This window comes from Salmo salar, unplaced genomic scaffold, assembly GCF_905237065.1.
Source record: "Salmo salar unplaced genomic scaffold, Ssal_v3.1, whole genome shotgun sequence".
Classification (NCBI taxonomy): Eukaryota; Metazoa; Chordata; class Actinopteri; order Salmoniformes; family Salmonidae; genus Salmo; species Salmo salar.
This window is the reverse complement of record NW_025549797.1, coordinates 146,936-169,674: the sequence shown is the minus strand read 5'-3', so window position 1 is coordinate 169,674 and position 22,739 is coordinate 146,936. Positions and strand designations below refer to the sequence as shown.

At 40.9% G+C, this 22,739-nt stretch overlaps 1 gene segment (V, D, J or C); it reads right to left on the bottom strand.

Moving 5' to 3' along the window:
- Positions 1-463: 463 nt before the first annotated feature.
- On the bottom strand, positions 464-1,504 carry LOC123723717 (Ig heavy chain V region 914-like). The segment is given in 2 exon segments: positions 464-1,319; positions 1,408-1,504. Coding segments are annotated over 2 exon segments (399 nt in total).
- Positions 1,505-22,739: the final 21,235 nt, after the last annotated feature.

Below are 22,739 nucleotides of genomic sequence, written 5' to 3'. Positions count from 1 at the left end.
GCATCAAAGTCTGAGATTTAGGATTAATGCAGAAGTACAGTTAGTAAATTTCTAGTACCACGGTGACATGTTGAGTAGAATATATTACAGTTTAATAATACAGTGTAATTACAGTGTAATAATACAGTTATCTGTTATGGAATGCATTGTGCAGCATTATGAATGGTTCTGTTCTGCTCGTGGTTTACAGTATGTTATTCTCATCATTATCATTGATGCACAGATGGAGATAATCTAACTTTTGGTGTCCACCAAAGATACAGTATATACAGTTGTCACGACTTCCGCCGAAGTCGGTTCCTCTCCTTGTTCGGGCGGCGTTCGGCGGTCGATGTCACCGGTCTTCTAGCCATCGCCGATCCACCTTTCATTTTCCATTTGTTTTGTCTTGTTTTCCTGCACACCTGGTTTACATCTCCTCATAATTACTATGTGTATTTAGCCCTCTGTTCCCTCCATGTCTGTGTGGGGTATTGTTTATTGTTCAGGTTGGCACGCTTGTACTTGGTTATTGTACAAGATGCTGCATCACTTGTTCTTTGGGCATTTGTTTTTGTGATGCAGTTGCGTTCTGTTCTATTAAATGCTTCAGCAAAGTGCTTTGTCCACTCATCTCTGCTCTCCTGCGCCTGACTTCCATGCACCAGCTACACCCACTGCCTGACAACAGCCTATTACTCTTTTCATATATCAGTCAAAGTCTGCTATCAAAATTCCTCTTTGATATTTCATTATGTTCAATGGCTACATTACTACCTACCAGTAACTCAAACTCTTAATTGGATTAGACTGATATACAGGTGAATGTAAATAAGCTGTAATCAAGATTATATTTACTGACTAACATGGTCAGAGTGGTTTAAGCTTCATTGAGCTTGATGAGGAATGGTATGCTGTGAATACACTTGTGCTGGATCCTCAGTTTATTGTCTGTCTTACATCCCATTAGACTCTTCCAGTGAGAGAAGTGCTTGATCAGTTTATGTACAGCTCTTTAGCCTCCTGTGTCACTGTGTCTCTGGCACAATAATAAACAGCAGAGTCTTCAGTCTTCAGACTGTTCATCTGGAGATACACCTGTTTCATGCTATTGTCTCTGGAGATGGTGAACCGACCCTGAACAGACTGGGGGTAGTAGGTGCTTCTGCTGTCATGGGTAATAGCTGCAACCCACTCCAGTCCTTTCCCAGGAGCCTGTCTGATCCAAGCCATCCGGTAGTTATTCATGTCTAAACCAGAGGCTATGCACGTCAGTTTGTGTGGTTCTTCAGGCTTTTTAACTACTGGTCCAGACTCAATCAGCCTCTGACCCTGAAAACCTGTTGATAAAAAGAGAGTATTTCAAACTTGAAGAAGAGCTTTTAAGTACACACAACCATCTGTTGAAAGTAAAAACAAAGTGTTTACCTGACAGTCCTATAACCATTAGCAGTAGCCCTACTATGTAATCTTTGTTAAACATTTTTGACTATTGTCAGTGTCTATCACTCAGTCTAGTATTCAGAGCTTCAGCCCCTCTCTTCCACTCAACAGTGAGATAAGTAGTGATGGAAGAGGTCAGAGTTTTGCATTGACTCCTCCTCACAGGAAGGGAAGATCACACAGAGATTAAATAGAGAACTCAGAGATGGGAAACAGATTCATATGTTCTGAATACTTTGTTAAATACTTGTTCATGTGACAACAAGAACGATCAACCAGACAGGGCAAGAGATCCTCTGATTGTGTAGTTAGAATGTTAGAGGCTGGACTCTTTTATAGTGTAGTGCTTTGTGATATTGTTTTATTATTTACAGTAATTATTCTTAGTATTATTCTAGTGTTACATAAAGAGAGGAAGTAGTACACCAGTTAGCCATATTGTTAGTTTTTTTTGTACAGCTGCTTCACCAGCTTCAATCAGTGTGTCTGTCGAGCACAGTAATAAACAGCAGAGTCCTCTGAACTAAGACTCTTGGCCTCTAAGAACTGGGTGTTTATGGAGACGTCCTCAGTCAAGGTGAACTGGCCTGTCAGGGTGTCTGAGTAGGTAGCAGAGTTTGAACCAGTGCTCATTCTCCCAATCCACTCCAGTCCTCTCCCAGGTTTCTGCCTTGTCTAGTGAATGTTATAATTAGTCATTGAAAAACAAGAGATGTAACATGACACCTGAGAAGGTGACTGATCCAGTCTGACATCAGAACAAACACCTTCAAAACAAAAACATCAAAATGCAGTTAAAGATGTGGTATTTACACTGATTTAGAGTTTGAACATGATACTCAGACATTCTTCAAAACCCCATTTTACATTGGCGTGTAATGTTCAGAAATGTTTTGCCTCCCAAAACTTCCGGTGAATGAGCACATAAATTTACAGAAATACTCATCATAAACCTTGATAAAATATTCAACAGTTATTTAAAGAATTATAGATACACTTCTCCTTAATGCAACTGCTGTGTCAGATTTTAATAAAGCTTTACGGCGAAAGCAAATTTTACAATAATCTGAGTACAGCGTTCAGACACGAAACCATACTCGCCATTTTGTGGAGTCAACAAAACTCAGAAATAATATTATAAATATTCACTTACCTTTGATGATCTTCATCAGAATGCACTCCCAGGAATCCCAGGTCCACAATAAATGTTTGTTTTGTTCGATAAAGTCCATAATTTATGTCCAAATACCTCCTTTTGTTCACACGTTCAATCCACTACTCCAAATGCAGGAAGCGTGCACAAATGTTACGACGAAAAGTCAAAAAAAGTTATATTTACGTTCGTAGAAATATGTTGATGTATAGCATCAATCTTTAGGACGTTTTTAACATAAATCTTCAGCAATATTCCAACCGGACAATTCCAATGTCTTCAGAAAATAAAAGGAACACAGCTAACTCTCACCTGAGCGTGCGCCTCTAAGCTCATGTCATTTTCTCACTCATCAACTTCCAGGCCCTCTTGTTCGCTCCATATTCACAGTAGATGCATGAAACAATGTTCTAAAGATTGTTGCCATCTAGTGGAAGCCTTAGGAAGTGCAAAATGAACCCTAAGTCACTGTATACTGGATAGGGAATCACTTGAAAAACTACTGTTATACTCACAGACATTATTCAAACAGTTTTAGAAACTTCAGAGTGGTTTCTATCCAAATCTACTAATAATATGCATATCCTACCTTGTGAGCCTGAGTAGCAGGCAGTTTAGCCTTTTGGGGTATAGGGGGCAGTATTTTCATTTTCGGATGAAAAGCGTGCCCAGAGTAAACTGCCTAATACTCGGGCTCAGAGTCAAATATTTGCGTATTATTAGTAGATTTGGATAGAAAACACTCTGAAGTTTCTAAAACTGTTTGAATGATGTCTGTGAGTATAACAGAACTCATATGGCAGGCAAAAACCTGAGAAAAATTCAACCAGGAATTGTGGAAATCTGAGAATTGTAGTTCTATCAAAACTACAGTATCTGTGGGGTCACGTTGCACTTCCTAAGGCTTCCATTGGCTGTCAACAGCCTTCAGAAAGTTTTTCCATCATTCTCCTGTTACTGGGCAGAAAATAGGAGCTCAGTCAATGAGTGGACTGCCTGAGGACAAAGGACTTGGTGATGCGCGAGCCCGACAGTGCGCCCATCCTTCTTTTTCTTCTTGAATGAATACACTATTGTTCGGTTGGAATATTATCGATGTTTTATCTTAAAAATACCCTAAGGATTGATTGTAAACAACGTTTTACATGTTTCTATGAACGGTAATGGAACTATTTGACTTTTCGTCTCTGGTGCTGCGCTCGCGCATTATGCCTTTGGATAGTGATCTGAACGCACAACAAAACGGAGGTATTTGGACATAAATATGGAGTATTTCAAACAAAACTGAACATTTCTTGTGGAAGTAGGAGTCCTCGGAGTGCATTCTGACGAAGATTAGCAAAGGTAAGATAATATTTGTAATACAAATTCAGAGTTTTGTTGATGCCAGAACTTGGCATCAACAACAGCCGTATAGCTTGCTTCGATGGCTGAGCTATGTACTCAGAATATTGAACAATGTGCTTTCTCCGTAAAGTTATTTTGAAATCTGACAAAGCGGTTGCGTCAAGGGGTAGTGTATCTATAATTCTTTCAATAACTGTTGTAAATTTTATCAACGTTTATGATGATTATTTTTGTCAATTGATGTGCACATTCACCGGGGGGTTTGGTGGGTATACATTATCTGAACATCACGCGCCAACGTAAAATGCTGTTTTTGGATATAAATATGAACTTTATCGAGCAAAACATACATGTATTGTATAACATGAAGTCCTATGAGTGCCATCTGATGAAGATCATCAAAGGTTAGTGAATATTTTAGCTGTACTTTTGGTTTTTGTGATGCATGTCCTTGCTTGGAAAATGGCTGTGTGGATTTTCTTGTGAAGTTTATGTCCTAACATAATAAAATGTTATGCTTTAGCCGTAAACCCTTTTTGAAATCAGACAATGTGGTTAGATTAATGAGAGTCTTATCTTTAAAATGGTGTAAAATAGTTGATTGTTTGAGAAAATGAAATTATGATATTTTTGCTGTTTTTATATTTTGCGTCATGCTATTTCACTTGCTGTTGAGAAGTTAACCTGTTAGGGCTAGGGGGCAGTATTTACACGGCCGGATAAAAAACGTACCCAATTTAATCTGGTTACTACTCCTGCCCAGTAACTAGAATATGCATATAATTATTGGCTTTGGATAGAAAACACCCTAAAGTTTCTAAAACTGTTTGAATGGTGTCTGTGAGTATAACAGAACTCATATGGCAGGCAAAAACCTGAGAAGATTCTGAACAGGAAGTGCCCTCACTGACAAGATCTTGTTCTTCTTGTCTCTGTTTATTGAAGACTGAGGATCTTTGCTGTAACGTGACACTTCCTACAGCTCCCATAGGCTCTCAGAGCCCGGGAAAAAGCTGAACGATATCGAGGTAGCCTCTGGCTGAAACACATTATCGCCTTTGCCAAGTGGCCGATCAGAGGACAAAGGGCTTAGGCGCGTGCCGAGTCGACCCCATGCTGTTTTTCTTTCGTCTGTTTACCTAATTGTAGATTCCCGGTCGGAATATTATCGCTTTTTACGAGAAAAATGGCATAAAAATTGATTTTAAACAGCGGTTGACATGCTTCGAAGTACGGTAATGAAATATTTAGAAATCTTTTGTCACAAAATGCGCCGTGCGCGTGACCCTTATTTACCTTTCGGATAGTGTCTTGAACGCACGAACAAAACGCCGCTGTTGGAACATAACTATGGATTATTTTGGACCAAACCAACATTTGTTATTGAAGTAGAAGTCCTGGGAGTGCATTCTGACGAAGAACAGGAAAGGTAATCAAACTTTTCTAATAGTAAATCGGAGTTTGGTGAAGGCTAAACTTGCTGGGTGTCTAAATAGCTAGCCCTGTGATGCCGGGCTATCTACTGAGAATAATGTAAAATGTGCTTTCACCGAAAAGCTATTTTAAAATCGGACATATCGAGTGCATAGAGGAGTTCTGTATCTATAATTCTTAAAATAATTGTTGTGCTTTTTGTGAACGTTTATCGTGAGTAATTTAGTAAATTGTTAGTAAATTCGCCGGAAGTTTGCGGGGAGTATGCTAGTTCTGAACATCACATGCTTATGTAAAAAGCTGTTTTTTGATATAAATATGAACTTCATTGAACAAAACAGGCATGTATTGTATAACATAATGTCCTAGGTGTGTCATCTGATGAAGATCATCAAAGGTTAGTGCTGCATTTAGCTATCTTCTGGGTTTTTGTGACATTATATGCTAGCTTGAAAAATGGGTGTCTGATTATTTCTGGCTGGGTACTCTGCTGACATAATCTAATGTTTTGCTTTCGTTGTAAAGCCTTTTTGAAATCGGACAGTGTGGTTAGATTAACGAGAGTCTTGTCTTTAACCTCTATGGGCTAGGCGGGATGAATTCGTCCCACCTACGTAACAGCCACTTGAAGCCTGTGGCGCGATTTTCAAAACCTTAAAAATCCTATTACTTCAATTTCTCAAACATATGACTATTTTACAGCTATTTAAAGACAAGACTCTCGTTAATCTAACCACACTGTCCGATTTCAAAAAGGCTTTACAACGAAAGCAAAACATTAGATTATGTCAGCAGAGTACCAAGCCAGAAATAATCAGACACCCATTTTTCAAGCTAGCATATAATGTCACAAAAACCCAGAAGACAGCTAAATGCAACACTAACCTTTGATGATCTTCATCAGATGACAACCCTAGGACATTATGTTATACAATACATGCATGTTTTGTTCAATCAAGTTCATATTTATATCAAAAACCAGCTTTTTACATTAGCATGTGACGTTCAGAACTAGCATACTGCCGGGGAATTCGCTAATATTTTAATAAATTACTAACGAGAAACGTTCACAAAAAGCATAACAATTATTTTAAGAATTATAGATACAGACCTCCTCTATGCACTCGATATGTCCGATTTTAAAATAGCTTTTTGGTGAAAGCACATTTTGCAATATTCTAAGTACATAGCCCAGGCATCACGGGCTAGCTATTTAGACACCCGGCAAGTTTAGCACTCACCATAATCATATTTACTATTATAAAAGTTTGATTACCTTTTGTTGTCTTCGTCAGAATGCACTCCCATTACTGCTGCTTCAATAACAAATGTTGGTTTGGTCCAAAATAATCCATCGTTATATCCGAATAGCGGCGTTTTGTTCGTGCGTTCCAGACACTATCCGAAATGGTAAAGAAGGGTCGCGCGCATGGCGCAATTCGTGACAAAAAAAATCTAAATATTCCATTACCGTACTTCGAAGCATGTCAACCGCTGTTTAAAATCAATTTTTATGTCATTTTTCTCGTAGAAAAGCGATAATATTCCGACCGGGAATCTCCTTTTCGGCAAACAGAGGAAAAAAATCACAAAGACGGGGGCTGTCAGGTCACGCGCCTAAGCCCAGAGTCCCTTGATCGGCCACTTGAGAAAGGCGATAATGTGTTTCAGCCTGGGGCTGGGATGACGACATTCAGGTTTTTCCCGGGCTCTGAGCGCCTATGGACGACGTAGGAAGTGTCACGTTAGAGCAGAGATCCTTAGTAAAAGATAGAGATGGCAAAGAAGTTCCAGAAATGGTCAGACAGGCCCCTTCCTGTAAAGGAATCTCTCAGGTTTTGACCTGCCATTTGAGTTCTGTTATACTCACAGACACCATTCAAACAGTTTTAGAAAATGTAGGGTGTTTTCTATCCATATGTAATAAGTATATGCATATTCTAGTTACTGGGTAGGAGTGGTAACCAGATTAAATCGGGTATGTTTTTTATCCAGCCGTGTCAATACTGCCCCCTAGCCCTAACAGGTTAAACTTCAAAACTGAATGGTCAGGGCTCTTAGCGTTGTGAACTTTTGATGCCTCAAAAGCTGTGCTTGCAAGCTCTCTGAGTTGTAAGATAGGCAAGCCAACGTGGGCTGCAGGGCCCAAGTAGGTAATGAAGGTGGGATACATGTTCGACAGAAACATTTGTTTGAATGGTAACAGCTCTTCCATTCCTGTTTCTGTGAGTAGGCCAAAGTAAGCTGAACGAAGCCTATGATAGAAAGCTTGTGGGTGTTCGTTCCGAGCTTGTTTGACGGTGTTAGCCAGTGAGCTATCGTGTTTGCGAGTCGCAGAACCACTGAATTCTAATTTCAAAGCTGTGGCAAGTTTAGCATAGTCATTTAGCACGTGTTGCTGTTGTAGACGAATGAACCTTGTCACGTGTCTATTCGACGTTCGCTTCAACAGGTAAACCCTGTCAGAACCCGTAGCGTTCGGGTAGCCACCCAGCGCGTCCTCTATGTCAGCTAGGAACGTCTCAGCATCGTTTGGCTGACCTGGAACGGGGTCAAAGGTGGGGAAATTCTTGACGAGTTTGTCAAGGTATTCTGCACCAAGCGGGCGGAGAGGGTTGTCTTCATCCTGTGGAGAGATTGGGGCCGAAAGGCCAAGAGAAGAAGCCAAGCCTTGTTGTTGTTGGCCAAGAGGCGCCATATTACTAAGTGCCGAAGGGCCAAGAGGAGAAGACTGAGGGACACATGAGGGAGGCAAGGTCTGAAACCTATTGTCTTCACTCCTGTGAGTACAGGGCTCCGGTTGCTTGGATGGGAAGTCGCGCTGTAGAGCGTGACCATTCTGGATTTCCTCCAGATGGTACCTAAGGGTGGAATTCTGCTGCATTGCAGAGTCCACTTGAGCGCTTAGAGTACTGATTTTGGACACGTGAGTGTCACACCTGCTCCTTTCGTTCTCAAACTTATCTGTCATGGTTTGCAGATAGAGGTCTTGAGTACGGAGCGAGAGATTCAGTGATGAGATTTCCTCTGCTTGCTTAGAAATCAATATTTCCAACCTCATCACCTGAGTTCTCTCATCATTCATTTGGTCAGCGACTTCAATAAGTTCTGCTGATTTATCATCCAACTTTGTCATTGTGTTCATTAACTGATCGTCTTTGGTCTGCAGCGCTTTGAGGAGCACCGTGTTATTTTGAGTAACATTCAACAAAACAGCATGCATGTTGTCAAGTTGAGCGCCCCTGTTTGTAGATAACTCTTCAGATTTATCTAGTTTGGCGTGGACATCATCGTATTTAGTTTTGGCTAAATCGAGTTGTTCCTGTAGCATATGATTTTGTTCCTGTAGAAAACGATTTTGTTGAAGAGCTTGTGCTTGTTCATCGTCGTACGTTTTTGCAATTACATTTAATTGTTCAGTTTTCGAACGCAGTTCCATAGCTAGCAGAATTTTTCCCTTTTCTGCATTTGTGATTGGTTTCCCGGTTCTCTCCACCTGTCCCTTTATGTCTACCGTTACCTGCTCGTGCTTCAGCTGTGCACTGCGGTATTGGACAGATGGCAATCTCGGATGGCAAGACATCAGAGCTAGACTGGAGAGAACCTTTACGAGGCCTGCGCCCGATGGTTGATTTTGGAAAACATTGTTGTCTGCTTTTCCACTAATGGCATAATTAGGGTTGTTATCGCTGCTGAGGTCAGAGATCAATCCATTTACGGGTGGAGGTTCACTAATTAGCGGACGAGTGGGAACCACCCCCTCTGATAGCTTGCACATTATTAGAACATTTGAAAGGAAAAATTGTTTTTCCTAATTTTCCAAAATTTGGTTTTGGAATGTGGAAAACTGCAAAGACGATTTTAATCTATTTATAGACGTTAATGAACCATCAGTACTGTACAGTACTGTGGAAGTTGGACGTGAATGAATTTGCAAAAGCAAATTGAATTAATCAATGCCAATGATTAGTCCTACCTGGGTAGGCTATCTGGGTATTAAACTTGAATTACCTGAGAGGTTGCTTCATCCAGGTTAATATGCAAAGTTTAAGTTGTCTCATTTAATTGGAAGAACCTAGAAAGTTATGTTCGACAATTTAACTAAATAAATTGAATGAGACGATAATCCATACAATCTCCATTGATTGGATATCATAAGTGTAAACCGTAGTTCAAATGTTGGGACCCTTCACCACTAGGGTACGCACCTCCCTGGGGCTGAACGTCCGTATGGGGTTTTACTGACTGTGCCTTGCTAAAGCAGATTTTACTGATTAATCTATTTATGATATATCAAACCTGTATAGGCTATCTGGGAATTAACTTTGAATTAACCTGAGAGCATTGCTTCATCTAAGTTAAGTTTGGAAAAAGTTAATCATGTCTCATTGTAGACGCCCAATCAATTTTGGATATTATTTGAAAGATCCACTTGAAAAGGTAAATCTGGCAATTAAATTAAATTGAATGAGACGTGCTCCACGTTTGAATTTCCCCTAGAGATGTACTGGCAATTCTTCACCACCAGGGTGCAGAATGCTGAAATTTAAACGGAAGTACAAAGGTCGGACTTCCGTCGCGCTAGTGGAGAAATTTTAAACGTGTTACGGTGGGGGTAAAATGTTCCCTCTCTGTTAGCTTACCCGTAATGCTAAGCTATTGCTACTTGGTTCAGGAGTATCCTTCCAAGCACCAAAATAGGATCCTTTCCCTTATGGAAAGGGTGGGTTTTCTAGTGACGTCTCACCTTAACCCCATTCAGCATACTCTGCTAGCGTTTATGTTGACCAGAGCGACACGGTACTTAACTACAAATACGCATACGGTCTGCCCACAGTCCTAGTGCGGTAGGCAAACCACTCGGCTCGGTTCCCTGACAGCTAACCTCTAATTTCTAACCTTACTCTAGAAGTTAATATTTACCGACAGAAATAGTACCGTTTGGCCTAACGGACTAAATCTGGAATTTAATCCTCACTGCTATCAACATAAGACCGGAGCTATTCTAAATAGCTTCTCTCAATGGAAAATGCACAATCACTTTGTTTACATAGCAGGCTGTTTGTACACTTCTGTTTGCACAATTGATATATAGAATTTCACAGCAAAGTCCAATTCTATCTTAGATTCCTCGCACGGGGGCTCCAATATGTCGCGTCTTTGGGGGTACCATTAAACGAAAGATATGTTTATCAATTAGCTCCCTGTAATTATTATCACGCGATTAAACTGATTAATCGTTTAATTGTAATTAACTAGGAGGTCGGGGCACCAAGGAGAATATTCAGATTACAAAGCTATAATTTTCCTAATATAACTTTCCTGTACTATAATATTATATTCTATTATAGTATAGGTCGATTATCTTCTAAATTTAAATGGTGGATTTACCTCTAGTCCAGTCTCATTCCAAAACGTCGGAAATTGTTGTATCTGCACGAACCCAGTCTTTACTAAAATCATCCATACATCAATTGTCTTAAAATCATTTATTTACTACACTAAGTAATTAACAGAAAAACATACAAACAGTAATTATCGTCAACAAAGGATTGGTATCGGAATGTGCCCTTGTGGGCTAAACAGGCTGGTCGGCCTGTTGAACAATGGGTCATAAATGGTCAGCTGAGAAGTTTACACAGAGTTCATTAACAATTGACAATTGAAGGCTCACTCATTCGGGAACAATTGCAATCAATATATATATTTACGCTCAGTGTGTCGTTCTGATTCTTGTTGGAGAGTAGTTCTGTTGGGGAGTTTTGTCCGCGTTCTCTCTCTCTCTCTCTCTCGGTTAGAATGGATCTTTCAGAGCGACATTCATTGATGTCGTCATCGAATGGTTGTTTCGTTGGTCTTCGCGTTCGATGATATAATTTACTTAGCTGCAGACTAATAATTAATATCAAAGACTTGTTCTTATTCTGTCGGTATCAATAGTCTAAAAGTTAAGCACGTGGTATGGTTCACTTTCAGTAGAGTACTTGGATGGTCAAACCTCTGGCCATAGAGTGTAGGCCTGGTCTGGAGAAATGTAAATCAGGGAGTGTTTTATAGTGCCCATCGAACAGGCTGGTCAAATGACGCCTGGTCCTGTATATGTCCCTGGGGCGTGCCTATGACTGAGTTAGATTTGGTTACAGAAATACAATTCTATCACATTACATCAGTACATAGCATCTCAATGTCTTACAAAAGCTTTATCCTTATCAATACATTCCATACACCCATATGAGGCAAGTCTTAAACTGAGTCTATTATATAAACAGTTTTATGGTAATATGGCTATATTGTCTCTTCTGAGTATCACAAAATGGTACCAGCGGATCAGTTCGTAGCTGGATTCTTCAATTCTATGAGTTGGAAGAATTTCCTTTGTCTCTCTATGGGCCATGTGGCCAGAGACTTTCCTGGAATTTTAGAGTTTTTTCTACCCTTTACACACAGGGTGGATTGTGTGCAAAAGGGAGAGGCCAACGTCATGACACCATGGAAACGAGAAATGCCAGAACTCCAAGACAACTATAGAATCGCCAAGAAACTGTTTGAAGGTCTGAAGAAAAGACTGAAGAAGGATGTGACATTGTACAGCAGATACAATGAAGTAGTAGAGGACTACTTACAACAGGATATGGCAGAGGACGTGCCCAAGGACAACGCTTCAAGCGCAGACAACGTAAAATACTACTTACCTCACCATGCAGATAAGGTGACGACAAAACCGAGACGATAAGGTGACGACAAAACTGAGAGTGGTGTTTGATGCCTCGTCCCATGAAGATGGCTGTCCATCCCTCAATGACTGTCTACTCACAGGACCGAACCTGAATCCGGATCTGCTCAGCGTTCTGATAAAGTTCAGGCTACATGAGATCGCATTCATGGCAGACATCAAGAAGGCTTTCCTGCAGATATCCCTAGCAGAGAGAGACAGAGACACCGTGACAGGCCCACCAAGGGGAGAAAATGAAGAGAAGCTGCGTGTTCTGAGGATGAAAAGAGTGGTATTTGGAGCTTCCCCAAGTCCATTCTTGCTGGCAGCTACAATCAGGAAGCACCTGAAACAATATGAAACAGAACAACCAGAAGTTGTAGAGATACTGAGAGAGTCACTCTATGTAGATGACTTCATTGCATGTCCACGCAATGTTGAAGAGGCTTACTTTGTGACAACAACTGTAAAGCGAATGCTGTCGATTGCAGGCATGGACCTCTGCAAGTGGATGACCAACTCTCCTGAATTGAAAACAAAATGGGAGGAGAGTACGACAACTGACCACCGGTTGACGCTAGAAACACAAGGAGCAGTGCTTAAGGTTTTAGGTTTAGTATGGTGACCAGAAACAGATGACTTTGTGTTTGACCTCAGGCCGCTACTGAGCATTCTAAAGCAAAGGGAAAACACAAAGAGAAGTGTTCTGCAGTTGTCTGCAAGTATCTTCGACCCTCTTGGTTTCCTGACCCTCTTCACCATCGGGATCAAGTGCAAGTTCCAGGAAATGTGGGAGAGGGGACTCACCTGGGACGAAGAATTACCACCTGATCTGACACGAGAATGGCAACAGTGGTGTTCAGAACTACCCCAGTTACACCAGCTCACCATACCAAGGTGGTACAGAACAGACATGCGTCCACAGAATAGCCACAATAGCCACCTGAAACTACACGTCTTCTGTGATGCAGGTGAAAGGGCTTACTGTGCAGTAGCTTACTTGCAAGGTTAATCACAAGACCAGGAAACAACAAGTCTAGTCGCATCCAAGTCCAGAGTAGCCCCACTCAAGAAAATGACGCTGCCACGCCTGGAGCTCATGGGAGCTGTGATTGGAGCGAGACTAGCAAACAACCTGATGACCACACTGAAAATGTAAGAAAAACAGATCAAAATGTGGACAGACTCGATGATCATGCTGCATTGGATTTGCAGCTCAGCTCAGAAATGGAAACAGTTTGTCGCGAACAGAGTGACGGAAATCCAGTCCATGACCAATCCAGAGTCATGGTCGCATATTGAAGGGGAAACTAATCCAGCTGACCTCCCTACAAGAGGACAAACTGTTCAAAACTTGACACATAGCGAGCTATGGTGGAATGGACTCAGAATTCTGACATCACCCAATCAGTCTGAGGAGCCTGATGATAACAAGGTTCCAGAAGAGGTAAATACAGAACTCAAATTCAGTTGCCAGGTTACTGTACAACTCGCAGCAAACAGCACAGACATCACTGAACCTGTGTTGGAGCTTGAAAGGTACAGCAAACTGAAAAGATTGTTCAGAGTCACCGCCTGGATAAAGAGATTCATAGCCAATGCTTGTACAAACATAAAGATGCAAGGTGAACTGACTGCTGACGAACTGTTCGATGCAGAAAAGTACTGGATTAAGGTAACACAATGATAAGGGAATTATATAATAAAGGTAAATGAATAAAGAATCCATCCCTGAAACATAACTGACTAGTAATTCATAGTTATGTAGCATGTATAATGAATAATTAAAGTACTAATCGAAAGGCCCATAAGGTCTAGTAGAGGCCCGGGACAAAATGTGTGTGTGTGTGTTTTAGTGGGCCTAAGATAACAACAAGTAGACTGTGATTGACCCGGCAGCTGAGGAACTTTGAGTAACTTAGAGAAGAAAGGGAGTGACCCTCATGGTTTCTCTAATCCTGGGGGAAAGGAACAGACAGCACTGGGTAGTGAATAACCATGGTGAAAAGTCTGGGGAGAGATACAATTCACCTACTGTTCGTGTGTATGTATGTGCGTAGGATATCTATTGTTTGTGTGAAGGTATGTGCGTAAGCGGGTAGTGAGCATAAAATGAACATCTTTGTGTAATGTACTTCAGAACGTTCTCTGAATAAACTGTACGAACCTTTTGCAGAAAGCTGAGTCCTTGCCTAATTATTCTTTACCCAGTGTCTTACAAACCTTGGGAATTAGTCAAGGCTTATTTATTGTTAATTATTATCATTGGTATAGAAAATTCCACTGACACACAACAACAGAGTTTCGGACAGGAGATCAAACTACTGAAGGCAGGAAAAAGGCTAAACAATGACTGTAAAATCAGAGAACTGAAACCGTTCTTGGACGAACACGAACTACTCAGAGTAGGAGGAAGACTGCAACAGTCCAACTTCACATTCAGAGAGCAGCACCCATGGGATCTGCCCAACAAGTACAGATACTCAGAAATGCTGATACAGTGCAACCATGAGAAGGTGATGCATTCTGGAGCAAGAGACACTCTAGTACAAATCAGAGAGCGATACTGGATCTTGCGTGCTAGGCAGCTAGTCAAGAGCACAGTGGCAAGATGTATAGTGTGCAAGAGATTCAAGGCAAAGGCCGGACAGCAGGTCACTGCGCCTTTACCAATAGCCAGAATAACTGAATCCCCACCATTCGAAGTCACAGGTGTGGATTTTGCAGGACCGCTCTATGTGAAAGAAAATGGTTCTGTGAAGAAGTCATACATTGCACTGTTCACTTGTGCTGTAACCAGAGCAGTGCATTTGGAACTGGTCTCAGATCAGTCAACAGAGACATTCCTGTTAGCTCTAAAAAGATTAATCTCAAAGAGAGGATTATGCAAGGTAATCTACTCAGACAATGCAAAAACGTTCAAGAGAGCTGATCAGGACTTGAAAGGGCTGTGGAAGGCAATCGAAGAGCCCCAACTCTTGGCATTCTTTTCAGAAGGGGGCATCACCTGGAGGTTCATTGCCGAGCGAGCAGCCTGGTGGGGCGGATTCTGGGAAAGACTCGTCAGGTCAGTGAAAACATGCCTGCGAAAGGTTCTTGGGAGAGCTTCACTCAACTTTGAAGAGATGTGCACAGTCCTGACAGAGGTTGAAGCTATCCTAAATTCTAGGCCTCTGACCATCGTGCACAATGAAGTGGATGAACCACAACCCCTGAACCCAACACACTTCCTGGTGGGTAAAAGACTAACCTCTTTGCCTCCAAAGCCATTTCCAGCTGACACTCAGCACCCAATGCTAAACAAGGAGGAAATTACATGCAGATGGAAGTACAGGCAGAGAATTGTGACCAGCTTCTGGAACTACTTGCTGGATCTAAAGTCAGCACACCGATGTGACACGCCACAGCCCACCCCACTGAAAGCGGGTGACGTTGTACTCATTGGAGAAGATAACACACCCAGACAAACCTGGAAACTAGGAAAGATTGAGGAACTGTTTCCAGGCCGAGATGGCCTAGTTAGGTCATGTTCAGTTCGTACTGCTTCATGGACTTTGTTGAGGAGACCTATTCAGCTGATATACTGCCTAGAGATTTAGATGAACACAGTTGTTCATCGGGGGGAGGATGTTGTAACGTTAATGGGTTACAGAGTTAATGTTTAAGTTAATTCATTGAGCTGTATCTACAGATATTTTCTTTACAGTTATTTACATATGCAATTGTATTAGAATTTGTGTGTTGGAGATTGAGAGAACTACGTACATACTTTGTTGTATTGGTTAGTATTGAATTACGCTTTTGACTGCAATTTCCAGAATGCCTTGCGACAGGAGGTAGAGAGAGAACGCGCCAGTTATGTCAAGTGACAAGTAATTATCCTGACTTTCGCTAGCAACTTACTTTTATTGTTTTATAGAATCTAAAGTTGTTAAATGTAACGTGAACAAGTATTATTACTAAAAGAAGCTTTCATCTCAAACCTGACGTCCCAAGTCATTACTTTGAAGATAGTTATTCTATACTGAGTCTTCAGTCTTCAAGCTGTTCATCTGGAGAAACACCTGTTTCATCTTATTTTTTCTGGAGATGGTCAACCGACCCTGAACTGAGTGGGGGTAGTAAGTGCTGTCACCATCACTTCCAGTAATAGCTGCAATCTACTCCAGTCCTTTCCCAGGACCCTGTCTGATCCAAGCCATGTAGTAGCTACTGAATGTGAACCCAGAGACTGTACAGGTCAGTTGGTGGGATTCTCCAGGCTTTTTAACCACTGGTCCAGAATTAGTCAATGTCTGACCATAAACACCTGTGGAAATAGAAAGCAGAGATGTTGTTGAAGTTGAAACTAAAATCTGATGTCAACTTGTTTATTTGATAGACAGCATAATTAAACATACTGTATCCTCACCTGTTAGATAGACTGTCAGTAAGAACATTCCTGTGGTAGGAAACATGGTGATTTGTGTAGTTCTCTAAAGGTAGTTGAGACAGTCCTCAGCAGATACAATCTTCAACAGAGACATTAATAAAGATGAAGGACTAGAATGTTTTGCATGAGCTCCTCCTTACTGGGAGGACCAATCACAAGAGGCTTTATGACAGAGCATCTTGAGATGCTCTATCATAAAGAAGAAATCCTGCTGTTTGTGTTTCCATGTATCTATTTTATCAGGTAAATTGATGGAGAATACATTTCCATCACATCAGGTGTTGTAAGGACAGTTTCAGAATTAATGTACAAATTATTACTCATGACAGTAAAGTAATATTGGTACAAGCTGCCATCATGTTGTCATAGCATGATAAAGAAGCATACTTCTGAAACAACCACTGAATCAATCCCAAAATACGTATTTGTTGAATAACATGTTAATCAATGGTGCAAAGTACTTAAGTAAAAATTATTTAAAGTACTACTTAAGTAATTTTTTGGGGTATCTGTACTTCACTTTACTATTTATATTTTTGAGTACTTTTACTTTTACTTCACTAAAGAAAATAATGTACTTTTTACTCCATACATTTTCCCTGACATCCAAAAGTTTTCATTACATTTTGAATGCTTAGTAGGACAGGAAAATGGTCCAATTCACGCCTTTATCAAGAGAACATCCCTGGTCATCCCTACTGCCTCTGATCTGACGGACTCACTAAACACACATGCTTCATTTGTAGTGTTGGAGTGTGCCGCTGGCTATCTGTCAATTAAAAAAAAACGGAAAATTGTGCCATCTGGTTTGCTTAATAAGGATTTTGAAATGATTTATACATTTACTTTTACTTTTAATACTTAAGTATATTTAAAACCAAATACTTTTTGACTTTTACTCAAGTAGTATTTTACTGGGTGCCTTTTGCTTTTACTTGAGTCATTTTCTATATCTTTACTTGTACACCACTGATATTAACACATGTTCAATAGTGAGGGTATTGAGTTATACCTATATCTTTTCATATCCTACAGTAGTCCTATGTTATGACTAGTGACTGATACTACATCTAGTTCATACAGTCATCAGATCATAGTAGGATGTATTTCATGTAAAGGCTAAGATTGTCCACTCCTGGTGGGTACATATAACGCCAACCGTTTATGGGGTGGGTGAGTTTTTGTACAGCTCTGTTGCTAGTTTGTATCACCGTGACCCCCGAGCACAATAATACACAGCTGTGTCCTCAGCCTGCAGACTGGTGATGTCTAAGTACAGTACATTACTACTGTCTCTGGAGATGGTGAATCTGCTCTTAAAAGAGGCTCCAGAAATGATGGATCCACCAGCCCAGATGATCCCAATCCACTCCAGTGTTTTCGCTGGCTGATGTCATATCCAACCTGTACCATAGTCTGTCAGGGCATAACCAGAGACTTGGCAAGATAGTTTCACTGGACTGTCCAGGAGGTTTGAGTTGAGCAGGGGAGGAGTTCAAACTAATGCTGTGTATACCTGAATGAGAGCAGGGAGAAGAGAGAGAGACAGGGAACTTAACCTGACAAAAGATAATAAATTACTTTTTCCAACCATCTACGTCTTTATACAAAAATGAACACATGGGAAAAACATGGATTTACTGGATTTACTGTGCAATCTTGTTTTGTACCCTGTATTTGAAGAGAGAAAAATCACCCCACGTACATGGCAGGAAGGCCAGGAGGAGGAGAGAAATAATAAAGACGTTTCTCTGTTGAATGGCAGACAGGTTGGTTGCAGTGATGAAGATTGTGTCTGTGTGTGTCTGTGTGTGTGGCTACCCCTCAGAGCTGTTTGTACAGTTTATAGCAGAGGGGATTATCTGCATATTGTCCGTCTTTTATTGACAGAGTAAACAGGAGTCAACAGTGAGACATCAATCTAGGATCCGGAAAATATGCATAAGCTGGTCAGATTCCCATGCATACATACATGACCAACTCAACAATGCTGTTCTACAGTGATCATTGAGGATATAGAGACAGATAGTTAGTTAGCTCGATGTGTCATTCACGACAGAGATTTGGAACATTAAACTTGGAGAGATACCTGGTGAAACCTTTAGTTCAGCTCAACATACATTTTTATTTATTTTTATTTATTTTATTTTATTTATTTCACTTTTATTTAACCAGGTAGGGAAGTTGAGAACAAGTTCTCATTTACAATTGCGACCTGGCCAAGATAAAGCAAAGCAGTTCGACAACATACAAAAACACAGAGTTACACATGGAGTAAAACAACATACAATCAATGATACAGTAGAAAAAAATAAGACTATATACAATGTGAGCAAATGATGTGAGATAAGGGAGGTAAAGGCAAAAAAGGCCATGATGGCAAAGTAAATAAAGTATAGCAAGTAAAACACTGGAATGGTAGATTTGTAATTTGAAGAAAGTTCAAAGTTAAAATATAAATAATATGGTGCAAAGGAGCAAAATAAATAAATACAGTAGGGGAAGAGGTAGTAGTTTGGGCTAAATTATAGATGGGCTATGTACAGGTGCAGTGATCTGGGAGCTGCTCTGATAGCTGGTGCTTAAAGCTAGTGAGGGAGATAAGTGTTTCCAGTTTCAGAGATTTTTGTAGTTCGTTCCAGTCATTGGCAGCAGAGAACTGGAAGGAGAGACGACCAAAGGAGGAGTTGGCTTTAGGGGTGACCAGAGAGATATACAGTGGGGGAAAAAAGTATTTAGTCAGCCACCAATTGTGCAAGTTCTCCCACTTAAAAAGATGAGAGAGGCCTGTAATTTTCATCATAGGTACACGTCAACTATGACAGACAAAATGAGAGAAAAAGAATCCAGAAAATCACATTGTAGGATTTTTAATGAATTTATTTGCAAATTATGGTGGAAAATAAGTATTTGGTCAATAACAAAAGTTTATCTCAATACTTTGTTATATACCCTTTGTTGGCAATGATACAGGTCAAACGTTTTCTGTAAGTCTTCACAAGGTTTTCACACACTGTTGCTGGTATTTTGGCCCATTCCTCCATGCAGATCTCCTCTAGAGCAGTGATGTTTTGGGGCTGTCGCTGGGCAACACGGACTTTCAACTCCCTCCAAAGATTTTCTATGGGGTTGAGATCTGGAGACTGGCTAGGCCACTCCAGGACCTTGAAATGCTTCTTACGAAGCCACTCCTTCGTTGCCCGGGCGGTGTGTTTGGGATCATTGTCATGCTGAAAGACCCAGCCACGTTTCATCTTCAATGCCCTTGCTGATGGAAGGAGGTTTTCTCTCAAAATCTCATGATACATGGCCCCATTCATTCTTTCCTTTACACGGATCAGTCGTCCTGGTCCCTTTGCAGAAAAACAGCCCCAAAGCATGATGTTTCCACCCCCATGCTTCATAGTAGGTATGGTGTTCTTTGGATGCAACTCAGCATTCTTTGTCCTCCAAACACGACGAGTTGAGTTTTTACCAAAAAGTTATATTTTGGTTTCATCTGACCATATGACATTCTCCCAATCCTCTTCTGGATCATCCAAATGCTCTCTAGCAAACTTCAGACGGGCCTGGACTTGTACTGGCTTAACCTCTCTAGGCTAGGCGGGACGAATTCGTCCCATCTACGTAACAGCCACTGCCAGCCTGTGGCGCGATTTTCAAAACCTTCAAAATCCTATTACTTCAATTTCTCAAACATATGACTATTTTACAGCCATTTAAAGATAAGACTCTCGTTAATCTAACCACACTGTCCGATTTCAAAAAGGCTTTACAACGAAAGCAAAACATTAGATTATGTCAGCAGAGTACCAAGCCAGAAATAATCAGACACCCATTTTTCAAGCCAGCATATAATGTCACCAAAACCCAGAAGACAGCTAAATGCAGCACTCACCTTTGATGATCTTCATCAGATGACAACCCTAGGACATTATGTTATACAATACATGCATGTTTTGTTCAATCAAGTTCATATTTATATCAAAAACCAGCTTTTTACATTAGCATGTGACGTTCAGAACTAGCATACCCCCGCAAACTTCCGGGGAATTCGCTAAAATTTTACTAAATTACTCACGATAAACGTTCACAAAAAGCATAACAATTATTTTAAGAATTATAGATACAGACCTCCTCTATGCACTCGATATGTCCGATTTTAAAATAGCTTTTGGTGAAAGCACATTTTGCAATATTCTAAGTACATAGCCCAGGCATCACGGGCTCGCTATTTAGACACCCGGCAAGTTTAGCACTCACCATAATCATATTTACTATTATAAAAGTTTGATTACCTTTTGTTGTCTTCGTCAGAATGCACACCCAGGACTGCTACTTCAATAACAAATGTTGGTTTGGTCCAAAATAATCCATCGTTATATCCGAATAGCGGCGTTTTGTTCGATGCGTTCCAGACACTATACGAAATAGTAAAGAAGTGTCGCGCGCATGGCGCAATTCGTGACAATAAAATTCTAAGTATTCCATTACCGTACTTCGAAGCATGTCAACCGCTGTTTAAAATCAATTTTTACGACATTTTTCTCGTAGAAAAGCGATAATATTCCGACAGGGAATCTCCTTTTCGGCAAACAGAGGAAAAAATCCCAAAGGCGGGGCGGTCGGGGTCACGCGCATAAGCCCAGTGTCCCTTGATCGGCCACTTGAGAAAGGCGATAATGTGTTTCAGCCTGGGGCTGGAATGACGACATTCTGTTTTTTCCCGGGCTCTGAGCGCCTATGGACGACGTGGGAAGTGTCACGTTAGAGCAGAGATCCTTAGTAAATGATAGAGATGGAAAAGAAGTTCAACAAATGGTCAGACAGGCCACTTCCTGTAAAGGAATCTCTCAGGTTTTGACCTGCCATTTGAGTTCTGTTATACTCACAGACACCATTCAAACAGTTTTAGAAGATTTAGGGTGTTTTCTATCCATATGTAATAAGTATATGCATATTCTAGTTACTGGGTAGGAGTGGTAACCAGATTAAATCGGGTATGTTTTTTATCCAGCCGTGTCAATACTGCCCCCTATCCTAAACAGGTTAAGCAGGGGGACACGTCTGGCACTGCAGGATTTGAGTCCCTGGCGGCGTAGTGTGTTACTGATGGTAGGCTTTGTTACTTTGGTCCCAGCTCTCTGCAGGTCATTCACTAGGTCCCCCCGTGTGGTTCTGGGATTTTTGCTCACTGTTCTTGTGATCATTTTGACCCCACGGGGTGAGATCTTGCGTGGAGCCCCAGATCGAGGGAGAATATCAGTGGTCTTGTATGTCTTCCATTTCCTAATAATTGCTCCCACAGTTTATTTCTTCAAACCAAGCTGCTTACCTATTGCAGATTCAGTCTTCCCAGCCTGGTGCAGGTCTACAATTTTGTTTCTGGTGTCCTTTGACAGCTCTTTGGTCTTGGCCATAGTGGAGTTTGGAGTGTGACTCTTTGAGGTTGTGGACAGGTGTCTTTTATACTGATAACAAGTTCAAACAGGTGCCATTAATACAGGTAACGAGTGGAGGACAGAGGAGCCTCTTAAAGAAGAAGTTACAGGTCTGTGAGAGCCAGAAATCTTGCTTGTTTGTAGGTGACCAAATACTTATTTGTGAAGACTTACAGAAAACGTTTGACCTGTGTCATTGCCAACAAAGGGTATATAACAAAGTATTGAGATAAACTTTTGTTATAGACCAAATAATTATTTTCCACCATATTTTGCAAATAAATTCATTAAAAATCCTACAATGTGATTTTCTTGATTCTTTTTCTCTCATTTTGTCTGTCATAGTTGACGTGTACCTATGATGAAAATTACTGGCCTCTCTCATCTTTTTAAGTGGGAGAACTTGCACAATTGGTGGCTGACTAAATACTTTTTTCCCCCCACTGTACCTGCTGGAGCATGTGCTACAGGTGGGTGCTGCTATGGTGACCAGTGAGCGGAGATAAGGGGGGACTTTACCTAGCAGGGTCTTGTAGATCACCTGGAGTCAGTGGGTTTGGTGACGATTATGAAGCGAAGGCCAGCCAATGAGAGCGTACAGGTCGCAGTAGTGGGTAGTATATGGGGCTTTGGTGACAAAACGGATGGCATTGTGATAGACTGCATCCAGCTTGTTGAGTAGGGTATTGGAGGCAATTTTGTAAATGACATCGCCGAAGTCGAGGATTGGTAGGATCGTCAGTTTTAGTAGGGTATGTTTGGCAGCATGAGTGAAGGATGCTTTGTTGCGAAATAGGA